The sequence below is a fragment of the Electrona antarctica genome (assembly GCF_951216825.1).
Source record: "Electrona antarctica genome assembly, chromosome: 3".
NCBI classification, from domain to species: Eukaryota; Metazoa; Chordata; class Actinopteri; order Myctophiformes; family Myctophidae; genus Electrona; species Electrona antarctica.
Window position 1 is genome coordinate 4908489 of NC_136808.1, and position 27029 is coordinate 4935517.

General features: G+C 42.6%; 1 protein-coding gene across 1 annotated transcript; it reads left to right on the forward strand.

The window, feature by feature from the left end:
- Positions 1–342: 342 nt before the first annotated feature.
- def8 (differentially expressed in FDCP 8 homolog) lies at positions 343–26908 on the forward strand. The gene is made up of 12 exons (XM_079496855.1): positions 343–543; positions 2973–3104; positions 5209–5306; positions 6135–6284; positions 11854–11995; positions 14519–14683; positions 16448–16575; positions 17393–17506; positions 18050–18130; positions 22011–22151; positions 23301–23410; positions 24412–26908. Exons 2-12 carry the CDS (start codon positions 2987–2989, stop codon positions 24503–24505), a joined length of 1341 nt encoding a protein of 446 aa, XP_079352981.1. The 5' UTR covers positions 343–543; positions 2973–2986; the 3' UTR covers positions 24506–26908.
- The last annotated feature ends 121 nt before the right edge of the window (positions 26909–27029 follow it).

Genomic DNA, 27029 nt, shown 5'->3' on the forward strand with positions numbered 1-27029 from the left:
TTATGTGCCCCAACCCTCACCCACCCTTTCCCCTCACCCCATGTTTTTTTTTTTTTCTCCCTTTTTACCTCTATGAAGACTTCCTGTTTTTGGCTATATAGAAGTGTATATTTGTACTTCTCTAAAATGTTTTTAATTAATTGCAACCGGTGGGCCCTATTGTAAACAAGTGTAATGCTTTTATGGTGTCCTCCACGGGAATGAGTTGTGCTTGAAATGTAGGCCTACTGTAATCTTGTTAATAAATACTTCAATCAATCAAAATGATTTTTTGACCACCCATTTTGTCAGCCTGACTCTTGAGTCACATTTCTGATTGACAGTCAGCATGGTCTCCACTAGATGTCGCTGGTTGACCGCCGCCCCTTTCTGAGAAGAAAAACAGTGTCTGGGGACTAGTCTGTGACTGACTGTAGGACCAAAACAAAGACCCCACAGTTTAGGACAAAAGCCCCGTCAGCAGTCCGCAATATTTTGGCAGAAATGTCCAATTACCAAAATGAACGCGCATAAGCTTTTGTGATAACTACTGTCGACCATGTGGTAAGATAATTAGATTTTTAGCTCATGCTTGTTGGATAACGTCGGCTAGCTGGTTAGCTTTAGCCACAACATTGTGCTTAAAACATGTTCCTTTGATAACCATAGTCACTTAGAAATATCCCAAATAATCTCTTAAATAAACTCTTTTCATATGCAGTGTCTAGCAGCGTATATACATTACAATGATGTATTGTCTACCGCTTTAGCAAGATGACATTCAGCTGTTAGTGTTTGCTATTCCAGATTGAACCACCCCACCCCTGCCTCATCGTTTGTTTGTTTTGTATGTGGTTGACTTCAGGAATGGATAATGTAAACACTGATAGGAGGGTGGTTTTATTAAATGTTTATTAAACTGATCGAGGTGCTAGTGTCAGCAAATGAGCAGCTGGCTGCTGGCACACACATACGGCCCAAATCGATATGGCCAGAAGAAACTGCAGCAATAATATATCCTACCATAATGCAGCACTGAACCAAATGATAGAATGATATGGCCTTGAATGTTTATGACTGAGCTATAACATTCATTCAAGTTTTGTTTATTCTCGAAATTACACTGATAGTAATCAAACTAATTTTCAGTGCCGTCGAGTAATACGATATAATACAACAATAAAATATATATATAAAAAAAAGCTAAGACAAATTCTATCTAAAAACGGTTACGTATTGTTGTGGGGGTCTGTGTGCTCACCAAGGTTTTAAAACAGCTCAAGGGTACCAGTGTGGTCATTCCAATGTCGTTTGCAGGTTATTCCATGTATTAGGGCCACAGAAACCAAAAGCAGATCTACAAAGTTCAGAGCTAACTTTTGGTACCTTGAATATATAGAGAGAGAGTGAGAAAACACACACACACACACACAGTAGGTAAGGCTGGCTACATTGTTTTCCAAGCAAGAAATGCACAGGTGACAATAGGGTACTTTTTGCCACACAATACACATTATCGATCTCCTAACATCAGAAAAATGGGATTTAAATTGAAAATCTATACAAATATGTTGCTGTCTGGTTGTTTCCTCTGCGGTGGAAAGCCTGGTGATGCGAGGTTAGTCCGGCTGTAATATCAGGGTCATCGAGTCAACCTGAAAGCACTGTTGTTTTCGTCGACTAAAACTAAGACGAAAAATGTTCGTCGACTACCTTTTTTCACTGACGAAAACTACATGTAATTTGGAAACTAAATGAAAACTAAGCTGTAATGACTAAAACTAAGAGTAAATATATCAACAAATAAACACTAGACTAAAATGTTAGGAAGGGTCTAGTGGACAAGAGATCTAGTATAAGTCATTTTACACTTGGTTGCATGCTGAAAATAGCAGATCTACAAGCTCGCAACGCGTCGCACTGAGACGCGTTGTGAGCTTGTAGATCAGCTATTTTCAGCAAGTATAAAAACAGTCATTACGACGGCATCAATGCCCGCCAAAATACATTTTAGTCGACTAAATCAACTGTATATTTAGTCGACTAAAACTAGACTAACACTAAAACATTCCAGGTGACTAAAATGTGACTGAAACTAAATGAAAACTATTGAAGAGACTATGACTAAAATCTAAATTTGCTGCCAAAAACAACACTGCCTGAAAGTTGCTTTCCCATCTTGACTATTTGGAAGACCTGACTATACTAGAGTTGATCCGATGCCGATACTGGTATCGGACCTACCGGTTACCCGGGCCGATACCACCCTCAAAACATCCACTTGACACTATAGGCTGAACGAATGCAACGGGAGCAAGTCTGACCCAACACTGCAGCAAATCACCCAAAGAACAGCCGATCTACAAGCATAAATGACAACTGACAAGTGTAGATCGGAGATCAATTTGCATCTATGAGAAAAAGGGGTTCAAATAAGTGGTTAATTTAACAAAAATAAAGTACTCGTATTGGTACTCTGTATCGGCGAGTACTAAAAATGAAGTACTTGTACTCGTACTCGGTCTGAAAAAAATGGCATCGGGACAACTCTAGACTATACTGTACTTGTCCACACAGGGTGACTGTATTATATATCGTTGCTGTCGGGAGAAAACCTCATAACTCTATTTTTGAGGTTTTTGATATTTTGGCATAAATCTGTGCAATTGAACACTCTTTACATCTGTGTGGTGTTTCGAAAATATTGAACCAATGGAAAGTAGTAAAAAGTGCTTTGGACAAAACCTCTTAACTCCATTGGACCCTCAAAATGTCTGCTAAAGCAACTAACTCCACCACCTCTCCCCCTCTCATAGAAGTAATTGACAATATATAAAGTTACAACACCAACTTTGATGAGGCTGTATTGCTTTGTTTTAAAAATACATGGTTTTCTTAATTTCCTGAAAAATGAACATTTTGGAGTTATGAGGTTTCCTCCCGACAGCAGAGATATATAATGTAATATAATATAATAACATATGTTTTGTTAGATGTGGCCATTGAAATGGCGTATGATGAGAGACGTGCGGTTTTTCGCCAACAACGACTCAACCCTTTTGACCGCGGGGAGGAGGAAGAGGAGGATGATGTCCACGGAGACAACAGGACCCCCCCGAAACACGGTAAAGCTCTCCGTAGTGCTCTGGTCTGTAAAATATCACCACACCTTAACCCATTTTGACCTGGGAACGATTCTACAAAATGTCTTCTAAATCCTGACAGTTTTCTGAAAAACCCTATGTTTCTATGTCAGTCGTTCTCAAACATTTTCATGTCAAGGACCCCCTTGACATATGTAATTGGCCGCCGACCCCGATCTGAAAATATGTTGTTCCAGGAACCCCCCCCCCAGAAGCAAAGATGTGAGTTAAAAACTTTGGCTCTGAAATAATATATATTCAAAGATTTGCGCCACATTTTCACGATTTTTTAAAAATAGCAGACCTAGTGCCACGCTATGAGCGTGTAGATCTGCTATTTTTCAATGGCTAAAGTATAACAATGCTTAAAACACCAAAAGGGGTTCCTGCCCAGAATTGGTTAAAAGCATCCTCCTAACTGTAAAATATCACCACACGTTAAGTACCTGTTTAGGTTCCTTGTCCTTTACAATTTGATTGATTGATTGAAATATGTATTAACAGTTTGCAGAATTACAGTACATTTCAAGCACAACTCAATACAAAGACAGTGAGTGGACGACACCATAAAGCATTACACTTGTTTACAAGAGGGTCCGGTCCACCTTGTTCAATTCATCAAAACATAGGCCAAAGAAACAGAACAGGAATTCACTGTTCTTCTTTTGCACTGTACGAATAATAAACATGAGTTGAAATTCAAAGCGTATGATGCACACTCATAGTAATCTGTTTCTTGTTTCTTGTTCAAATCAATGATCATAGATCATAAAAACCTATATGTCTCATTGGCCGCTGCAGTTAATTGGAGCGACCTGTATCGCGCGCGAGGGTGGAAGTGCGGAAGGCCACTGGCAAATCACAGGGTGTTGAATTGAAAGAAGCTTTTTTTGGCATGAGAAAACAAACGTTTACATTGCCTCCGAGCCGAAGGAGGCGCCGTCTACCTGTCTATGTTCATGAAAAAGTGACCCGCAGGCTGCAGCATAACTGGAATAGCAAAATGGACTGGCTCTGGTTCTGAGGGTACATGTACTGTGTTTAGGCTCCCTCTGTCTGTCTGTCTGTCTGTCTGTCTGTCTGTCTGTCTGTCTGTCTGTCTGTCTGTTTAGGGTACCAACAACAGGTGACAAAGTGGCTGTTGAGCTTCACACTGTGCACAGGTGCATGATGGGAAGCTGAGTTTTTAGCAGCCATTACGTAACACACGCACGCACACACACACACACACACACACGCACACGCACACACATAGAGAGGCCAGGGAGGAGGGCTTGTACAGTATAGTACAGTTAGTAGTACAGCACCACTCAGTTCAGAGTCTCACACAGGTCTGATTTTCTTTCTTTCTTTCTTTCTTTCTTTCTTTGATTGGTTCGATTGGTTTCTCAAATGATCTAGATTGTGTCTTGATGTAACCGAGTGCCTGTATAGGAGGTTGAAAGTAGCCACCCCGTGTCCCCCTCCATCAGCCTGATGGAGGGGAAAGGAACTGGTTGGAATAATGTGTTCCTTCCACGCTCTACGTCCAACCAGGGAAACTCCCCCCTGTCAGGTGTAAAGGAGCAACTTGGACACAAGGAAGCATGAGTTCAAGTCCGTTGCTCTCCCCAGGTTGGCGGAGGGTGTGTAGAGCCCAAGATCACATTAGATAATTGACACAGGGGTGAAAAATGGGTTACAAAATCATGGGATTAAAAAGTAATAAAAAGAAATATATTAAAAAATCAAAGTTAATTTAACTCTGAGAGTGTAGAAAAATGGAACCAAATGGACCCATAAGGATCCATTTGGTTCCAAACTATCATTTATCTGGGGACCCCCTGGAACTCCCTCAAGGGCCCCCTGGGGGTCCCCGGACCCCACTTTGGGAACCACTGATGTACAGTAGATCACTAGATATCTATGAATCCTCCCAACAGGCCATTTTACTGATCCATAGTGATTGGTTGAAGTGCAGCAGGGCTTGTCATACAGTATGCGTGAGCATTAACCATGCATGCCTGAGCATAAAAGTCAGAGCACAGTCACTGTGTGTGTTCTTTTAATGAGAACTGTGCTTTGTGCTGCCTTCCTCTTTCCTTAGAGGCGAGACCCGAGCTTTTCTCCTCAGAGACCAGAACCCTGAGCTCTGATCGCGCCATGGATCTTGGTCTAGCCGAAGACCACTTCTCAAGACCTTCCGTAAGTCAATGTATAATTCCTGTTTAGTTCAACTCAAGCAAAATTCTCTGCCGACTCGGCAGAGAATAGGTGTGTGTGTGTGTGTGTGTGTGTGTGTGTGTGTGTGTGTGTGTGTGTGTGTGTGTGTGTGTGTGTGTGTGTGTGTGTGTGTGTGTGTGTGTGTGTGTGTGTGTGTGTGTGTGTGTGTGTGTGTGTGAGAGAAAAAAATCCTGTCTAGTAGTGTCAAGTAATAGTATCATTATATGTCATCAATGTGCTATTTTTTTTTCCTCTGTGTTAAAGGAGAAGTCCATGCTAGAAGGCTTTCTTACCTTTATTTGTAATTGTTACGTCCCCACCAAAGAGGTCCAGGTGTTATTTTGTGCAAAAGCGCATTATTGGCTATTTCCCCTAATATATAAGCCCTCAATGAATTTAATTGCATTGAATTGAATGGGGCTATGGGGTGTTGTGCTAATTCGCTTATTTCCATCGCTCAAAGAAAAGTTTATATCCTCTTCATAATGTAAATAGTATCCCAAGCGGCACACTTTACTACTTATTTCGATGGAAATAAGGGAATTAGCACAAAAACCCAACCCCCATTGTGGGCTTATATTAGGGGAAATAGCCTCTTTGTTGGGGACGTAACAACTACGAATAAAGGTAAGAAAGCCTGGACTTCTCCTTTAGGCATGTGCAGCAGTTGTATTTGGTTGGACCATATAATGTAACCTTCTTCTGATCAGTGTTTGGATCTATTGTATTGCGCCTCATGTGCAGATCCAAATTATAATAATTCAAATGTGTGCGTGTGAGCTCTCTTTAACCCGTTCATCCTCTTTACAGAGATCATTTGTTGCATCGGATATTGAACAGCTGAAGCTGGCCATCGAGGACTGTAAGAGACTGATCCTGGAGCTGCCCGAACACTCGGAGAGACAGAAGGACACCGTAGTCAAACTCATTCATCTGCGCCTCAAACTGCAAGAGCTCAAGGTACGGAACAGCAGCGGGCCGAGTGAGGAGTAAACTGACAGCTGTGAAGAGAAGCACAAGAAAGTGCAACGTTAAACTGACTCGTTTAAAACCTATTTTGGGGCGGGCCGGGGGAACCCCTTTTGGTGTTTTACGCATTATGGTATGCTTTAGCTGTTGAAAAATAGCAGATCTACAAGCTCATAGCAGCTTGTAGGTCTGTTGTTTTTGAAAAATCGTGAAAATGTGCCTCCAATCTTTGAATATATATATATATATATATATATAACTTTCAGAGCGAACGTTTTTAACTCAAATCTTTGCTTCTGGGGGCTCCCTGGAACAACATATTTTCAGATGGGGGGTCGGTGGCATATTACATATAATTTTTGGGGTCCTTGACATGAAATATTGAGAACCACTGATGTAGACACATGAGGTTTTTCAGAAAAAAAATACATTTTAAAAAGACATTTAAAAAATGTTGACGTCAGGCCTAACTGGGTTAAAAATGTGAAATAAATTGTGAATTTAAGACGCATTTGCATGTGTTTCAAACGTAAATATCCAGTGTCATGAAGTGGGAATTGCTTGGGAAGAATCACAGAGCCTGTACACCAGACCTGGGCATTATAGGTCAAAGGTTACTTGGAAATTAGAAAATAATACTTTTACCCGTCCTTACGCGTGGACTAAAACTGCATTGATTTTATTTTGAGGCATGTTTATTCACGTACACGCAACTTTCCTGCCGTGAATTGCGTGTGATTGACAACCTGTTTGATTGAATAAATTAAATGTTCGAAAGGCAACCTCAATTTTTCACTGCAGCCTAATTATAACATATACTCTTACCAGCTCGTCAAAACAATGCCATTTACTGCTTTTTATATATAGAAATAAAATGTATACTACTCAGAATTTAGTTCAGCCTTTTGGGCCCCTCTACAATATTTTCTGTTTCTCATTTGGCCCCTTGGGGAAAAATAATTGCCCACCCCTGCTGTACACAAAGCACACAGCTGCCTAGTTTTCTGCCAAATATAATTTATAGACAAAGCTAAAACCTGTACAGTATATGGGAGAATGAAAACCCAAGTCCATGTCACTGTGCTCCGTGTGCTGCACACTGTGCACAGTCTGGGTTTTCTTATCTTAACATCATACATGTCCTCTTTCGCGCTGCTCGTTTACTGTAGTTATGTCAATTGTTAAACCCATAAAAAAATATATGTTCACCTAATGATTGCCACAATGAGCGCCTGAGCGACCTGCAGTATACATACTTTATAACAGTGTGGTAGCTTTCCCTTCATTTAGTCTGAGGAAGGCCACCCAATCAATGCTGTGGTATTTCTCCGAAGAACTTATATTTCTGTTTAATCCATTTTGGGCGGGAACCCCTTTTGGTGTTTTAAGCATTATGTTATACTTTAGCTATTGAAAAATAGCAGATCTACTACGAGCTTGTAGATCTGCTGTTTTTTGAAAAATGTGGCACAAATCTTTGAATATATATACTTTCAGAGCGAATGTTTTACCTCAAATCTTTGCTTCTGAGGGGTTCCTGGAACTACATATTTTCAGATGGGGGTCTGTGGCCAAATACAGATAATTCTGGGGGTCCTTGACATGAAAAAGGTTGAGCACCACTGACATAGAAACAGAGGTTTTTCAGAAAACTGTTTTTGAAGACATTTATAGAATCGTCCTCGGGTCTAAATGGGTTAACCAATGAAAAGAACATCACTGCTGTCGCCTCACAGCTAGAAGGTCCTGGGTTCCATTCCCGCTCGGGACGCTGTGGGCGCTGGCGGCGTGTTTCCTCCTCCATCAGTGCCCATACCCGAGGCGGGGTTGGCGAAAGGGCCTTTCTGTGTGGAGTTTGCATGTTCTCCCCGTGTCCCCTAGGGTAGGTACCCTCACAAAAAACATGCAGTAATCCTGGTCTCTAAACTGCCTCCCCCTGGCCAGCCGGGGCGCCTGATGGAGGGGAAAGGAACTGGTTAGAATAACGTGTTCCTTCCACGTGCTACGTCCAACCAGGGAAACTCCCCCCTGTCAGGTGTAAAGGAGCAACATGGACACTCGGGCATGAAGGAAGCATGAGTTCAAGTCCGTTGCTCTCCCCATGTCCCCCATATATGGGGACTAGGTTGGCGGAGGGTGTGTAGAGCCCAGGATCACATTAGACAATTGACACAGGGGTGAAAAATGGGTTACAAAATCGTGGGATAAAACTATTAAAAAGAAAAGAACATCACATTCAGGATTTTAACAACATGGAATGGTGCAAAAAAAACATGTGGTACTGTGCTTGTGGATGACATTAATCTGCAGTCATGTGACTTGTGGATGACATTGATCTGTATTCTGCAGTCATATCATTTACAGTCATATCAGTCATATCATCATCATATCATATCATGTGACTCCAGCAGAACAATGTCTCCTTTTGAAAAACAGTAACAAGATTAAGAGTCTAAAAGCGCCACAAAAACACCACAAGTATTTGAAATATAGATGTGATGCTCATATTAACTTAATTAATTAGGAAGTATTACGTTGTTTTTTTTTAGTAACACATGCATTCCCTACATTCCATATAATGTAGGTCTAGACCACACACATGGACATATCACATCATCAACTTATGACAGTAAAAGACAACTATTTCTAAAAGAAATACAATATTTAAGGTGTTTTTCATAATTATAATGTATCAGGCATTTAAGGTTTATTAGCCCCGGGGATCCTTTTAAATTAGTATTCAAATTGATTGGTTTTAACGACCCTCTCTTCTATCCTCCGTTCTCTTCTAAAGAATGTGTATTGTCTAAATTCTAAGATTGTTTAATTGAATCACACTTTTTTTTCCTCTTTTGTTTTAAGAGTTAAATCGTCCCAAACCATCTGTCTTTGAGGGTTTGGTTTTGAAACCAGATAGGTTTGTTTATTTTACTGCCTATACTAGTCGGCAGTAAGTATTCAAGCAATAAAACCCATTCACAACACATTTGTGAATTGTTCCAATGATACTCTAGTGTGTGTTTGTGGGGTGGGGGGGGGGGGACTGGGGGACTGGGACTGGGATTTATGCTAACAGCTAGCCGCAATAAATGAGTTAAACTATTCCTCCACGCCTTGCTGCATGGGCCTATCTACATGCTGTGTGCTGCATGGAGTGGACCCATGGGTGGGCCTCTCTACATGCCGTGTGCTGCATGGAGTGGACCCATGGGTGGGCCTCTACATGCAGTGTGCTGCATGGAGTGGACCCATGGGTGGGCCTCTCTACATGCAGTGTGCTGCATGGAGTGGACCCATGGGTGGGCCTCTACATGCAGTGTGCTGCATGGAGTGGACCCATGGGTGGGCCTCTCTACATGCCGTGTGCTGCATGGAGTGGACCCATGGGTGGGCCTCTACATGCAGTGTGCTGCATGGAGTGGACCCATGGGTGGGCCTCTCTACATGCAGTGTGCTGCATGGAGTGGACCCATGGGTGGGCCTCTCTACATGCAGTGTGCTGCATGGAGTGGACCCATGGGTGGGCCTCTCTACATGCAGTGTGCTGCATGGAGTGGACTAGGGCTGGGGCGGTATGGGATTTTTATTACTGCGGTTATTGTCGGCCCCCATACCGCCGGTATGGCGATAATTACCCTGACCTTTTCTAAATCGGCGCTAGACAGGAAGGACTTGATTTTTGAGATGTTCCTAAGTTGGAAAAAACAGGTTTGAACCACTTTTTTTAGTTGAGCATTAAAATTAAGGTCTGGGTCCATTAGAACACCTAGGTTCTTTGCAGTGGATTTTACATTTATGGAGAGGTTGGCAAGATTGTCTTTTAGAATTTGGGTGGATTCTGGAGGGCCGAAGAGGATTATTTCTGTTTTATCTGAGTTGGACAATGGACAGGTGCGTCGGATAACTGGAACTGAGAAGTAGAGAAAAAAAGAATCCCGCACACTGTTCACTTGGAATCGCAATGGCAACCATTCTCACTCCAATGAAATGCCCGCTCAGCAGCGCATCGCATGAAACAAACACCTCACCATTCAAAAACGTCCCCTCATCATGGAACCTAAAATCTTAAACATATTAAACAAATTCCAAGTTAACTGATCGATTTAATATATGATGAATTGAAAGGTTCAACTTCCAGCCGCTCCACACCACGCAGCAACTGCGCGCCTCCCCAGTCCCCAAGCCATGAGTTAACATTATTGCTTGATTGATTGATTTAAGTTTGTATTTATAACAGTTTACAGTACATTTGCACAACTCAATACAAAAACTGTTAACTGTTACTCTGTGAGTGGACGACACCATAAAGCATTACACTTGTTTACAAGAGGGTCCACCTTGTTCAATTCATCATAACATTTTGTACACTATACACTTCTATAAAGCCAAAAACAGGAAATCATCATAAAGGAGGTAAAAAGGGGGAAAAACATATACAGTGAGGGGGGAAAGGGGTGGGTGGGGGTGGGTGGAGTCAAGGGATTTACATGTCTTAATGACAGTTGGTAGGGCGTTCCACATTTTTGAAATGTGAAATGAATTTAGGTGGACCCTCTTGTAAACAAGTGAAATGTTTTATTGGGTCGTCCACTCGCAGTTAACAGTCTTTGTATTGAGTTGTGCTTGAAATGTAGGCTACTGTAATTCTGCAAACTGTTAATAAATAGTTCAATCAATCAATCAATCAATACTTGTTTGTGCCGAATCTGGGTTGCAAATGGTTTGTTGAACTCCCTCTGGTGTTGCTGGCATATGATTAGACTGACTGAGCCTCACTGTTTATTATGATACACTTTATTTCATATCAACCATATGCACTTAGGCCTAGAACCCAGGGTTAGGGTTAGAACTAGGGTTAGGGTTAGAACCTAGGGCGCCAGAACAGCACGGACAAAAAAAACTTTAAAAAAAAACAAACGCGGTAACGAACCCGATACCGCGGTATGCGTTGTATACCGGCGGTATGGCGATATTGCGGTTATTGCACCCAGCCCTAGAGTGGACCCATGGGTGGGCCTCTCTACATGCAGTGTGCTGCATGGAGTGGACCCATGGGTGGGCCTCTCTACATGCAGTGTGCTGCATGGAGTGGACCCATGGGTGGGCCTCTCTACATGCAGTGTGCTGCATGGAGTGGACCCATGGGTGGGCCTCTCTACATGCAGTGTGCTGCATGGAGTGGACACATGGGTGGGCCTCTCTACATGCAGTGTGCTGCATGGAGTGGACCCATGGGTGGGCCTCTCTACATGCAGTGCTGCATGGAGTGGACCCATGGGTGGGCCTCTCTACATACAGTGTGCTGCATGGAGTGGACCCATGGGTGGGCCTCTCTACATGCAGTGTGCTGCATGGAGTGGACCCATGGGTGGGCCTCTCTACATGCAGTGTGCTGCATGGAGTGGACCCATGGGTGGGCCTCTCTACATGCAGTGTGCTGCATGGAGTGGACCCATGGGTGGGCCTCTCTACATGCAGTGTGCTGCATGGAGTGGACCCATGGGTGGGCCTCTCTACATGCCGTGTGCTTGATGTCTCTGTCCTTTTTGTTCCTCAACAGGACCCCGAGGAGGACGAACCCAATCTGAGGGTTCTTTTGGAGCACCGTTTCTCTAAGGAAAAGAGCAAGAGTGTCAAACAGACCTGTGACAAGTGTAGCACCATCATATGGGGCCTTATCCAGACGTGGTACACATGTACAGGTGAGATATGGGGCCATCATATGGGGCCTTATCCAGACGTGGTACACATGTACAGGTGAGATATGGGGCCATCATATGGGGCCTTATCCAGACGTGGTACACATGTACAGGTGAGATATGGGGCCATCATATGGGGCCTTATCCAGACGTGGTACACATGTACAGGTGAGATATGGGGCCATCATATGGGGCCTTATCCAGACGTGGTACACATGTACAGGTGAGATATGGGGCCATCATATGGGGCCTTATCCAGACGTGGTACACATGTACAGGTGAGATATGGGGCCATCATATGGGGCCTTATCCAGACGTGGTACACATGTACAGGTGAGATATGGGGCCATCATATGGGGCCTTATCCAGACGTGGTACACATGTACAGGTGAGATATGGGGCCATCATATGGGGCCTTATCCAGACGTGGTACACATGTACAGGTGAGATATGGGGCCATCATATGGGGCCTTATCCAGACGTGGTACACATGTACAGGTGAGATATGGGGCCATCATATGGGGCCTTATCCAGACGTGGTACACATGTACAGGTGAGATATGGGGCCATCATATGGGGCCTTATCCAGACGTGGTACACATGTACAGGTGAGATATGGGGCCATCATATGGGGCCTTATCCAGACGTGGTACACATGTACAGGTGAGATATGGGGCCATCATATGGGGCCTTATCCAGACGTGGTACACATGTACAGGTGAGAGTCTTGGGGATGCTGCTAGTGCAGTGGTTCCCAAACGTTTTCATGTCAAGGACCCCCAAATTGACACTCATTAGCCCGCGGACCCCCATTTGAAAATATATGACAGGGACCCCCCATAAGAGAAGATTTTCACGGCTCTAGCAGTGATTCTCAACCCGTTTAATTTCAAGGACCCCCAGTTTGACATGAATTGGGCTACTGACCCCCCATGTAATGGTATTTCTATCTCTGGGGCCCTGATGTAAATGTTAATTTAACTCAGAGTGTACAATTTGTGCACTCTCACGGCGGGGCACCACTGGACACGTGAGACGCGGGTCAAAAAACGAACCGGGGCAATTTTAAAGCAGTCACCGAACGCAACGCAACGCAACGCATCGTAGGCAGTGGAGCCACCCTTCATTGATTAAAAAGGGAACATTCCCTGATGGTGACGGAGACGCAACGCTGACGAGTCCAGTGGAGCCCCGGCGTCAGAGTTACAGACCAATAAGGGTCCATTTGGGCACCTATAACTATTCATTTAGCTGGGGACCCCCTGGAACTCCCTCAAGGACCCCTGGGACTCCACTTTGGGAACCACTGTGCTAGTGTACCAGGATGTGCAGGCATATTCAAAGTGACATTGACCAATAGCCGCTGCCAACATTTCTATCTCTAGGGTGGATATTCTTTAACCTGAATCTGTCAGATTTGGGTGGTATTGGTAAATGGTAAATGGTGCATTTATATAGCGCCTTTTATCCAAGACGCTTTACAGAGATTGTGCATTACATTCACCCATTCACACACACATTCACACACCGATGGCGGCGGAAACCATGCAAGGCACCAACCTGCACATCAGGAGCAATTAGGGTTTCAGAGTCTTGCTCAAGGACACTTCGACACCAACTCTGGGGGAGCCCACAGGGATCGAACTGGGAACCTCTCGGTTCCTATCCGGCCACTCTACCGCTGATCCACCGCCACTCGTGCGGTGTTCATTCACAAGTTCACAATCCAGCATCCGATGAACCGTCCCGGCCCGGGTCGGACCAATCAGCCGGCCCGGCCCGGGTCGGACCAATCAGCCGCCCCGGCCCGGGTCGGACCAATCGGCGGCAACTACGGGCGGGATCTTGGGCGAGACCGGGTGTGACGCCATGGAGAAGCGTCTGTATTTCCTTAGAGCACCTTAAAATTAGAACATCGTCTTCTATTCGTGAAAGCCACCGAAGACATGACCTACACATGCAACACGATAGAGGTTTCTAAAAAAAGTGTAATCTTACCAGGCGTTCGCAAACACTTTTTATCGTTCGTGGGGGTTGTTTACATTACATACATCTGGCGTAGACGGATTAGGGTATTCTACCTAGAATCATTTATTTCATTAAGGATTATGTTATACTTTAGCTATTGAAAAATAGCAGATCTACAAGCACCGAGTGCCGCGCTATGAGCTTGTACTGTAGGTCTGCTATTTTGGAAAAATCGTGAGAATGTGGTGCAAATCTTTGAATATATATTCTTTCAGAGCAGAGTTTTTAACTCAAATCTTTGCTTCTGGGAGGGGGGGGGGGGGGGGGGGGGTCCCTGGAACAACATATTTTGAGATGGGGGTCAGCAGCCAATTACATATATTCTTTGGGTCCTTGACATGAAATAATTTGAGCACCACTGACATAGAAACACAGGGTTTTTCAGAAAACTGTCATAATTTAGAAGACATTTTGTAGAATCGAGCTCAGGTCTAAATGGGTTAAAAAAATGGGTGTCATCATGCCAGATGTGTCTCTTTTTGTCTTCAACATCTGCAGGTTGCTATTACCGTTGCCACAGCAAATGCATGAACCTAATCACCAAGCCTTGTGTGAGGTCAAAGGTGAGCCACCAGTCCGAGTATGAGCTCAGCATCTGCCCTGAGATAGGACTGGACCGACAAGACTACCGCTGTGCAGAATGTCGCACTCCTGTGTCACTGCGTGAGTGTGCATACATTGTATTGTTATGGCGGTTAGAATATCACTCCTGTGTCACTGCGTGAGTGTGCATACATTGTATTGTTATGGCGGTTAGAATATCACTCCTGTGTCACTGCGTGAGTGTGCATACATTGTATTGTTTTGGCGGTTAGAATATCACTCCTGTGTCACTGCGTGAGTGTGCATACATTGTATTGTTATGGCGGTTAGAATATCACTCCTGTGTCACTGCGTGAGTGTGCATACATTGTATTGTTATTAGAGATGCTTCCGATCAATCGGCGTCCGATCACGATCGGTCGATAATGCCTCTATCGGATCGGATCGGAGTTCTCAAAATAAATCAAAATGTCCGATACGCCCTGCTTAATATCCTGAATGTCACGTATCGCCCTTTGACCGCAAGATTATGGGTTGGATCCTGGCGTGTGAGTAGCACGGCTTGGATGTGCCAAGTCGTGCGGTAAGTATACTGGGACAGTGGGAGCTGATGGTATCCACCTCAGCAATCCATCTACCAGATGTCTAGCGCATTGTGAAAGGGGGATAAACTCCCGCACTCCAGATGATACCGACAATACGTAGGGATCCATAGTTAACACGATGCACGCCAAAACGCGTGCATCGTTTTATATCTCATACGCTTTATATCTCATACTTTAAATGCTTAGTATGAGGTATAAAATACAGCAGCCTTGTGTTCATAAAACAGAAAGATTGGGTATTGGGTAAGACCGACGTTATGTATCTTTCAGGACCTTTCACTGCTTTTTCTCAACCATTACTGTATGGCTCTGGTCTCAGCCACCGCGGTGGATATTTTGGCATTCCGTTTTTTTATTTTTTTATGTTGCCACTACTGTTGGAGCAGCCATAAACTACCCTGTCGGCTCCGCCTACAGGAAATACGTAAGCTGCGACCGTGAGACCCGTTTCTGAATTTGTCTATAGGGGATATACCGGTAGCTGGCTCCCTGCGGTCATTTCAAATGAACAGCAGGGGGCGCTGAAAGTGTTAATGTTTAGTTATCCCAAGGGTCATGCTTTTGTTTATGAGGCCATTTGTAATTAAAATAAAACACATTACCATTACATTAGCTTGTAGGTCTGCTATTTTTGAATTATCGTGAAAATGTGGCACAACTCTTTGAATATATACTTCTTTGCTTCTGGGAGGGGTCCCTGGAACAACATATTTTGAGATTGGGGTCCAGGGCCAATTATAATATAATAATATTCTGGGGCTCCCTGACCTGAAATAGTTTGAGAACCCCTGACACAGAAACATAGGGTTTTTCTGAAAACTGTCAGAATTTAGAACGCATTTGTAGAATCGTTCCCAGGTCTATGGGTTAATATAAAGGTAATTGCATAGTTGGGTCCTGTTTTGGAATGATCCTTTGCTTTGCTGTATGTCATAGGGGGTATTCCCTGTGAGGCCAGGCAGTGTGATGTGTTGTATGTTAGGGCATTAAGCAACTAGTCGACCTTGTTGGTACTAGTTGACTAGTTGATAAGAAAAATTTTCTTTCCACGATTTTGTAGGCCTCAAGATCAGGTAGATTATAGTTATAGTCACCAATGTACACAGTTTTTAAATATACAAATATGTTTTTTTGTTTTTGTTTTTTTGCACAATAGGTAGTTAAACCAGGTAGTTATACCTAATAGGTAGTTAAACCAGCCCGTAAACTAGACAACTAGTCAACTAGTAAAAATGACTATTGACCTATTGTATGTGATGTGTTGTGTTGTATCTCATAGGGGGTATTCCCTGTGAGGCCAGACAGTGTGACTACACAGGCCAGTATTACTGCAGCACATGCCACTGGAATGACACGGGCATCATCCCATCGCGGGTCATTCACAACTGGGAGTTTGAACCCCGCAAGGTAACCCTGGATTACCACACTGGATTGGCACAGTGCAATGAGTTCTCAGTTGAAACAAAGTTTGAAGTGTTGAGATTACAGAAGGTCCTTGAATTCATAACAGGCTACCTGAATCTCTAATGTGAATTATAGAGTATATTCCTAAAATTGCTGCACTTTAGGGCAACAATTGCACTGATCTGTTCGGTCTTGGTTAATTACCACCTTGTTAAAAATAAAACTGTTTTATTGCTAAGCTATTCATTAACCCATTTTGGGCGGGAACCCCTTTTGGTGTTATAATTTAGCTATTGAAAAATAGCAGATCTACAAGCTCATATCGCGCCACCGAGTGGCGCGCTACGAGCTTGTAGGTCTGCTATTTTTGAAAAATCATTCAAATGTGGCGCAAATCATTGAATATATATTTCAGAGCGAACATTTTGTACTAAAATATTTGCTTCTGGGGGATCCCTGGAACTACATCTTTTGAGATGGGGGTCCCAATAGAGATAATTATGGGGGTCCTTGACATGAAAAAGGTTGAGCACCACTGGAAAAACATAGGTTTTTCAGAAAAATGTTAGGATTTAGGAGCCTTTTTTTGAATCGACCTCAGTCCAAAATGGGTTAATGCACTTGTATCACTGTTCTAAGGTCAAATATTGATATGCGATTAAAATGGGATTAATTTTGATTAATTAATTACAAAGCCTCTAATTTGTTTTTGTTTTTTGTTTTTATGGAGTCCCAGCGCTAGTTTCCGCTATAACGTGTGTGCACATTGTAGAGCCATTCAGTCAGTATGTTGCTCTTATACAATCCGTCTGCTGGTCAGGTTTGTCGATCCTCGTTCCGTTACCTGGCTCTGATGATGCCGCGACCTGTCCTCAAACTGAAGGAAATCAACCCGCTGCTCTTCAACTTTGTGGAGGAACTGGTGGAGATCAGGGTGAGTACTGAGTATATTAACGTGACCTTTACTGACGAGGCGCTTCTGTCCCAAGATATAACAAAGTATTTAGAGTCTTGAAAGTTTTGGAATGAAAATGCTTTTTCCCAAGTGACATGTTAACCCATTCTGGCCCGACGTCGAAATAAAAAAAAATTTGTCTTCTGAAAGAATATATATTCAAAGATTTGTGCCGCATTTTCACGATTTTTCAAAAATAGCAGACCTACAAGCTCATAGCGCGCCACTCGGTGGCGCGCTATGAGCTTGTAGATCTGCTATTTTTCAATAGCTAAAGTATGGGTTAATAGGCCTGTCACAATTACATAATCGCCTGATGCCACATAATTGTGTGTGTGTGTGTGTGTGTGTGTGTGTGTGTGTGTGTGTGTGTGTGTGTGTGTGTGTGTGTGTGTGTGTGTGTGTGTGTGTGTGTGTGTGTGTGTGTGTGTGTGTGTGTGTGTGTGTGTGTGTGTGTGTGTGTGTGTGTGTGTGTGTGTGTGTGTGTGTGTGTGTGTGTGTCATGGTGGACCACTCTTGCAGAAGCTTCGCCAAGATATCCTTTTGATGAAGCCATATTTTATCACCTGTAAGGAAGCGATGGAGGCTCGGCTATTACTCCAGGTCAGCACCGCGTCATGAGAGACATACGATGCACCATTCTGATATGCAATCACATTTCTCATGCCATGCTTTGTGTGTTTAGATTAATGGGAACAGCGCCACCATGTGGAATGTTCATTTATATGTGCTTGATGTGGCCCTGCGGTGGCTCAGGGGTAGAGTGCCTGGATGGTAACCGGAAGGTTGCCAGTTCGAACCCGGGCTCCCCCAGAGTTAGTGTCGAAGTGTCCTTGAGCAAGACACTGAACCCCTAATTGCTCCCGATGTGCTAGTTGGTGCCTTGCATGGTTTCCGCTGCCATCGGTGTATGAATGTGTGTGTGAATGGGTGAATGTAATGCACAATCTATGTAAAGTGCCTTGGATAAAGGCGCTATATAAATGCACCATTTACCTGTCATGTGGGGACATAAACAACTTCACAAAGGCTCCATGACCCCACATCACAGAATATTATTTGGAGTAATATCTCACTGATTAACCACTTGAGCCCAATTTTATTCCATTTAGAGCTGAGAACAGATTCTACAAATCTCTTCTAAATCCTGACGGTTTTCTGAAAAACAAATGTTTCTATGTCAGTGGTGCTCAACCTTTTTCATGTCAAGGACCCCCAGAATTATCTGTATTTGGCCGCCGACACCCCCCCCCCATCTGAAAATTTGTTGTTCCAGGGACCCCACCCCAGAAGCAAAGATTTGAGTTAAAAAACGTTCGCTCTGAAAGAATATATATTGAAAGATTTGCGCCACATTTTCAAGATTTTTCAAAAAATAGCAGATCTACAAGCTCGTAGCGCGCCACTCGGTGCCGCGCTATGAGCTTGTAGATCTGCTTTTTTTCGATAGCTAAAGTTTAACATAATGCTTAAAACACCAATAGGGGTTCCCTCCCAGAATGGGTTATACTGTACTTGGGCTATTCAATAATTTCGTTCTATAAGCTCAATAACAATAATACGTCCCCAACACCAAGGCTATCCACAGTTTTCAGCAACTCATACATCAAGCTTAAGTTCAACTGTTCCATTAAAGTAATCCATCATCAGATGCCAGAACATGGCCAGGTACAAAAATATGAAATTATGTATTCACATGATATGCATTGCTTGCCTGTAGTGTGAATGACTGCCTGTGCTTGCTTTTATTAGTGTATATGCAGATCGATCTAAACAGACATATTGCACGTGTAATTATCATAACAAATTTACACAATTTATATTCACATTATGCCCCACCAAGATATATACTTCCAGCATTAAATCATAGATGTCAATTTAAGAACCACATCAAGTTATAAACATTTATTTTATTCATTGTATTTGTAGGTTGTAAATTATTGTCCCGGCATGAAGGGAATGGGTATTTCAGTGCTCTTTTCTGCAAACATTTGGTAAAAAAATTGCCAATTTTACAAGCTTGCGATGTGATGCAACATGTTGTGAAGTCACGATTATTTCATGGTTATTTTGATGGAATTTCTCAATGTTCTCATTTTGCTTCGCTGCCTTTTATGTAACCTGCCTTGAAATGTAGCACTTGTTTCTCACCATCAGTACATTATATTTGCAGCTGATGTTTTTCAGTCGGGACATTATAAATCACTTTAACACAATGACTACTGTGGAAACACATGATTTATTTATCGGACTCCCCCTGGTCATAAACACGCTTCTGCTAAAATTAAATGTACTGCTATGACCTAGTGGTCATTCTATTTGTTGTTGTAGTAGTAGTACATTAAGGCATATTATGATTGCTTGAAGCAGTTAACCCATTTTGGGCGGGAACCCCTTTTGGTGTTTTAAGCATTATGTTATACTATAGCTATTGAAAAATAGCAGACCTACAAGCTCATAGCGTGGCACCGAGTGCCGCGCTACGAGCTTGTAGGTTTGCTATTTTTTTTAAATCGTGGAAATGCAAATCTTTGAATATATATTCTTTCAGAGCCAACGTTTTTAACTCAAATCTTTGCTTCTGGGGGGGGGGTATTACCTGGAACAACATATTTTCAGATGGGGGCCGGCAGCCAATTACATATAATATTGGGAGTCCTTGACATGAAAATGTTTGAGAACGACTGACATAGAGACATGGGTTTTTTTCTGAAAACTGTCATGATTTAGAAGGTATTTGTAGAATCGTCCTCGGGTCTAAATGGGTTTTAATGAACAGAACACTGCTGATTCTGATGAACCCATGGCCTTACCTCTGGTAGTGCCACACTTAGGCCAAACTTCCAGTTGCACACAAGCTGTCTGGAAATGGGCATGGCATCTAGTCGTGCCGACCAGCTCGGTGGCCTTGTGGTTAGAGTGTCCGCCCTGAGACTGGGAGGTCGGGGTTCAATCCCCGGCCGGGTCATACCAAAGACTCTAAAAATGGGACCCAGTGCCTCCCTGCTTGACACTCAGCATCAAGGGTTGGATTTGGGGTAAATCCCTGTGACATACCAGCGTCATGTCCAGGGGGTGTACTTGTACATCATGTCCAGGGGGTGTACTTGTACATCAAGCTGCCTCACGCTACAGAAACAGGAGATAGGCTCCTGCCCTATGGGCCTCATGGCTCGGCAAGGCTACTTACTACTTACTATCTAGTCGTGCCACCCTCAGGCCATAATGGCTCGTGTGTCTTTGCACACAGGACATCTCATAATCTACTAATCAGATTGCTAGATGAACCCAATAATATATATCTTCTCTAGCACCACCCTTTGGCCAACATTTCCTGTTTTGTGTAAGGCAGCAGCATGTTCTCTGGGGACTTTTAGACTCTTAGCCTGTCGCAAAATGGTGAAAAACAGTTTAACCCATTTAGGCCTGACGTCGAAATAAAAAAAAAGTCTTCTGAAAGAAAGAATACTGTATATATTCAAAGATTTGTGCCGCATTTTCACGATTTTTCAAAAATAGCAGACCTACAAGCTCGTGGCGCGCTATGAGCTTGTAGATCTGCTATTTTTCAATAGCTAAAGTATAACATAATGCTTAGTTAAAACACCAAAAGGGGTTCCCCCACTCCCCCAGTAATGCTATTCAACGTTGAAGCTGCCACTACCTACTGGCGAAATATAGAATTGCAGCACTTTAATGGAAGTGGACGGACGTTCATGACGTCACGTGTGTAAGCCCGGACCTCAAAATTGAGGTCCGGGGCTAGGCTAGGCTAAACTTCCGCTCGCTCGAGCCATTGAGTTATAATTATACTTCCGGAAGTCTTCGGGGTGCTTCAAAACGCCACTGAGCAACTTCCACTGAAATGAATAGCGGGGGGGCAGGGGTTAACACTCCAGTTCGGTCTCTATCCTTCTTTATACTCTATGGGGTTCCCACCCAGAATGGGTTCAATGAATCAAGAATTAATGAAATATTGTGGGAAACTATCTTAACTTTATGTTTAAACGTGTTTGATATATTTTAATGAGGCCACAGCAATTTAGGTACCAGGTTGAATTGATTTGCCAGAGACAATTATATAATACGGTCAAAATGCTCGAAATAAATTTGTATTAGTTTATTCATTTATTCAATGATGGACACACATCAGAAGAGCTCCCATAATCTAGATCTCACACTGTTACCTGATGTAATAATCTTTTATGAAGGTTATCATCATCCCTGTCTACTTTTGCCTTTTCAGACATCACACGAAAAGTGTCAGTGCTTAGATTATTTTGTCTTTGCTCACTATATCATTGTTCATTCCTTTGTGAGGTTGCCCTGTGTTTTTGTAATGTCACATACAGTATACCATAGCAGTTGTTTCCCCTTATCATTTAGTATTTCTTCACCATTGTATACTTTACCTTTGTGATTCATCATTGTACAAATGTACTAATTACTAATCCCATTACGTTTGATACTGTATTGTCCACAGCTCCACGATCGCCAGCACTTTGTGGAGAATGATGACATGTACTCATTACAAGACTTGATTGACATCTCCAGTGGTAGACTCAGCTGCTCTCTCACCGAGATCCACACCACGTTTGCTAAGCACATCAAATTAGACTGTGAGGTACGTAGGCTTTTTCATGCACGAAACACAGCATAATACTGATGAAGTCTCCTCCATAATCTTCAGTTTTTGCAATAGTAAGTAGCCTTGCCGAGCCATGAGGCCCATAGGGGCAGGAGCCTATCTCCTGTTTCTGTAGCGTGAGGCAGCTTGATGTACAAGTACACCCCCTGGACATGACGCTAGTATGTCGCAGGGACTTACCCCCAATCTAACCCTTGATGCTGAGTGTCAAGTAGGGAGGCATTGGGTCCCATTTTTAGAATCTTTGGTATGACCCGGCCGGGGATTGGACCCCAACCTCCCAGTCTCAGGGCAGACACTCTAACCACAAGGCCACTGAGCTGTTTTTTGCAATAGTGACATGTAAATAGGCCTGTCACAATTACATAATCGTCATAACTCCTCCTGTGTGTGTGTGTGTGTGTGTGTGTGTGTGTGTGTGTGTGTGTGTGTGTGTGTGTGTGTGTGTGTGTGTGTGTGTGTGTGTGTGTGTGTGTGTGTGTGTGTGTGTGTGTGTGTGTGTGTGTGTGTGTGTGGCACTGTCTGTGAGAATGTACAAACCTTCCATGTTTCAACTCTGTACTGAAAATACTGACATTTTTGCACATCTCTCTGCTAACACACCAGATGTTGTTGTGGTCAATGAAGAGAACAGATCAGTTTTCATTCTTGAAATGGCCTGACTGCACCTTTGATTCTAGCTTAGAGGAAGCCTTCATGACCAAAGTCATTAAGTACCAGCCACTCCTCCAGACCATCATTGAACTAGGCTATAGGTGCAATATATTTGTGTTTATCTTCGGCAGCCTAGGACACGTACACAGTTTGGTTGTAAGAGGCTTCCAACAACTTGGGATTCCAAAAAAAAGCAGCAAAACGGCTTGCGAAATCGGTAGCCGCCAAATATGGCGAAGACGCTGTTACTTGTACCCCTGAAGGGTGTGTGGGTATTTGTCCGGGATTTGTTGATTGCACTCTGCACAGCACCTTGTAAATATTTGTGTCCTTGTATTGTATCTCTTATGTGGACATAAATAAATGGTGTGTGTGTGTGTGTGTGTGTGTGTGTGTGTGTGTGTGTGTGTGTGTGTGTGTGTGTGTGTGTGTGTGTGTGTGTGTGTGTGTGTGCGTGTGCGTGTGTCATAGCGGTGTCAGGCCAAAGGATTTGTGTGTGAACTGTGTAAGGAGGGAGACATCCTGTTCCCCTTCGACAGTCACACGTCCGTCTGCCATGACTGCTCTGCTGTCTTCCACAGGTCAGCCAATCACATCAATCAAACATTAACCATTGTACTACTAGGACTTTGTAGATGAAATTATGTAAAAAAAATTAAAAAAAAGAATCATGCACATTTATAATAATTATTAAAATGATAAATTAATAATTTACATTTGGGGGATATCTTTCACAATAATAAATAAAACATGTTCTAGACATTCTAATGATCACAAAAATATATATATTACAGGCGTTTTAATTACTTTTATCAGGGTCAAAGGTCATAGGTTAAAAACAAATCAAAATTACAGAGTCCAGAGATTTTTAAGTTGTGTGAATTTCTGCCTCTGTGGGGGGTATTTATATGCAAATATCATGACCAATGGCATTGCAATGAACGTCAATGATGATGTTTAGGTGAAAAAATATTAATTAATTAAACTATAAATTGTTGTATATTTGCAACGCTGGGTCTTGCAGGGTTACCCTCCATTCTTATTCAGAGAGTGGTGACAGTGACACGCTTTGATCTCGCTGCAAAGCGGGTGCCTATGGGCTATAGTTCCAAACATTGGAACTATCCCATTGAGATAGAATGAGCACTTCCGCATTCCATTGTCATAATGGGAGTCACCGCTAGTGTCGCCACTCTCTTCCCAGATTACTCTGATTAAAACGTACCTAGGTCCGCACTGCACTGCACTCAGTCTTACTCACACTGCTTTTCTCCCCATCCACACCAAATCTCTTTGCCACAAATAGCCAATCCTACAAGCTCACAACCGCAATGCGTTGTTATAATTTAGCTATTGAAAAATAGCAGATCTACAAGCTCATAGCGCACTACCAGCTTGTAGGTCTGCTATTTGTTTTAAATCGTGAAAATATTTATTTCAGAAAACTGGAGGATTTAGAAGATTTTTTTTAAATTTCGAGGTCAGGCCTAAATGGGTCAAGAAGCAAGACAATATACAGCATTATGTTGCTGTAGCAGCAGTAACAATTTGTATGTTGTAAACATTTGTTTGGTTTGTTTAGAGATTGTTACTACGACAACTCCACAACTTGTCCCCGGTGTGCCAGGATGACAGAGCGCAGGAATGATGAGCCATCGGATATGAAGGATGTGTGACTGGCATGAGAGAGGAGAGGAGCCCACCTGGTGTTTACTGTGACTGGCATGGGAGGGGAGGGGAGCGTACCTGCTGTTTACTGTGACTACAAGTGGATTTTTGCACTTTGCCTAAAGGTTTGATTCATACTTTTTTTGTGCGCAGCTGTCGCACGCCGAAAAACATCAGATATACAAGCGTTGTGGGCCTGTGGAACAGCCATTTTCCGTGTGAGACCCTGGCGCGCAACAAAGTAGAAATCAGGCTTAATGTTGCATGCCACTCGTATCAAGACATTCTGATGAAAGTGTTCCGACTACAGTGACTAGCTCTATTCTGTGCAGTCTTTGTGTTTTGTGGGAGATGTTTATAATGTGTCTTAAGTGTGTTCCATTTCAGTGCACTACGTAATGGATAGCAGGGTATACTGTACTCACAAGCCCACCTCGACATTTATTTTTAATCCAAGGTTTTACTTGATACTTTGAGACTGGTTGTACTAAGTACTATGATGTGTTTATGTATGTGGTGTATGTGTGTCTATTTACCAAATAATCTAATGTTTCAAAATAAACATAATGGACCGACCTGTACGAAACAATAAGTACAGAAGGTCATTCTGGCGTGCAATATTTGCCATTGAAAACCTCAACCGTGTCAATTTATAATCCATGTTAAAATCCCCTGAAATGGAAGAAATAAAATACAGAAATTAAGCTACTCATGCGAATACACAAGGGTGTACCATTGATAAACTCTGGGCCAGATTCACGCTCATATCTTGAGCGTACGGACATTTACAATCATCCCCACGTTACGTGTGGAATTCAGCATTTGAATCTTGGCCGTGACGTTGGCGGACGTTGGTCGTACATTCCGCTACATTTCCACGTCGGCTCGGAGGGTGCCGTACCAGTGATCAAGGCATGCGTATTATAGGTATTTAGAATGCTTTAGTCTTCATGCTGAATCAATTTATAGTCCCCAAACCTCAAAAAAAAGACATGTATGTGCCCAGCATTTGTCAACACACACATACAGTACATGTATAAAAGGGAAAAAAATGTGTCAACTTTGTTAAAAAAGCTTATGTTATGCTGATGCAAATTCCACTGGAAATTCCAACTTAAGGCCCTACACTACAGTGTGGGGCCGGGCCTTTGTCCTCACTAGCTGGTATCTCTTATATTATTATTTGGTTTTCACCACCATATCGGACCATTATATGCTATCAGTCATAAAAAATCAACATTTTCCACTAGCTTGCAACAAGGTGGTTACTTTACTTGACGTTGCCTGCCCGCACCACCCATCCCATATACTGTTCTTTATAATATCGCTGGTTAGGACTGTCTCTAATGCTAATTAGGGCACCCACCGATTCCATGCTAATTATATAACATTTCGAGGGATCTTTAACAACATATACACTCACGTCACCTCCAAGCCTTTAGAACAATATTACATTTTAGGGGTTCTCAACCTATCGCTGTCGCCACATTATTTTGGTGGGGTCCCCAGAATGGCTGGAAAATGGAAATGAAGAGTTTACATAGTACACATTGTACATGCATAATGATTTCAATGATTTCATCTGGTTTCAGTATTTATTTATGATTTATTTTCTCTGTTATTAAGGTTATTGTAGCAGTCAATTTGTATTGAGGGGCGCGGGCGAGACATGGCCAAAGCATTTCCGGGCCGGGGGTCCCCAGTCAAAAACGTTGAGAACCCCTGTTATATTGCAACAGGGCATTTGCACTTTTACTTTTACATGTAGCTTGTATATCCCCTGCATGAGTTCATAAATATTCACACACCAAACTTTGTTTACAATTTTAACAATTGTTAAATGTAAATAGTCTTGGCTAAGAACATACTATCAATGCAGCCTAAATCCAAAAGGATTAGAGTTTAGAGTTCATAATGGCAGCCACTGCTCACAATAGTTAGAATGTAAAATGGAGGAAAAACTAGAGGAAAAATTATATGTGCAAATGTACTGTAGCAAATACCCACATAACTAATATAATATTGTATTAAATAAAATATTAGTGTAATGAAACAAGAAATGACATGCAATTTAATATATAATTTGAATAAACTTAATTCTAGTGCAGTGCTTTACCAAATGACCTGTCAGAAATGTGATGCATTCATAATCCATTATTCACATGGTTCACATATAGACTATACGTCGGCTATAATCATTTGGTATGCAGTTAATTAACCATTACATGTGTATTGTGTATGATTTATTTCTTCAATTGTGGCAAACCCCTTGAATGATAGTTTTGGGAACAATGACATTATTTGTTTTAAAATAATGAGTTGTGTCTGTTATATCTCAGCACGAGTAATGGAAGTTTCCTTTGAATAATGATCGTAACCTGTGGTAGTTGTCAAATCATGTGGACTATTGCTTGAATAAAGTGATGTACTGACTGATTTTATTATTCATTTTTGAGTGGTGCAACCACTCCCTTATGGAGCTGTGTGTGTGGTGCGTGTGTGTGTGTGTGTGTGTGTGTGTGTGTGGCTGGC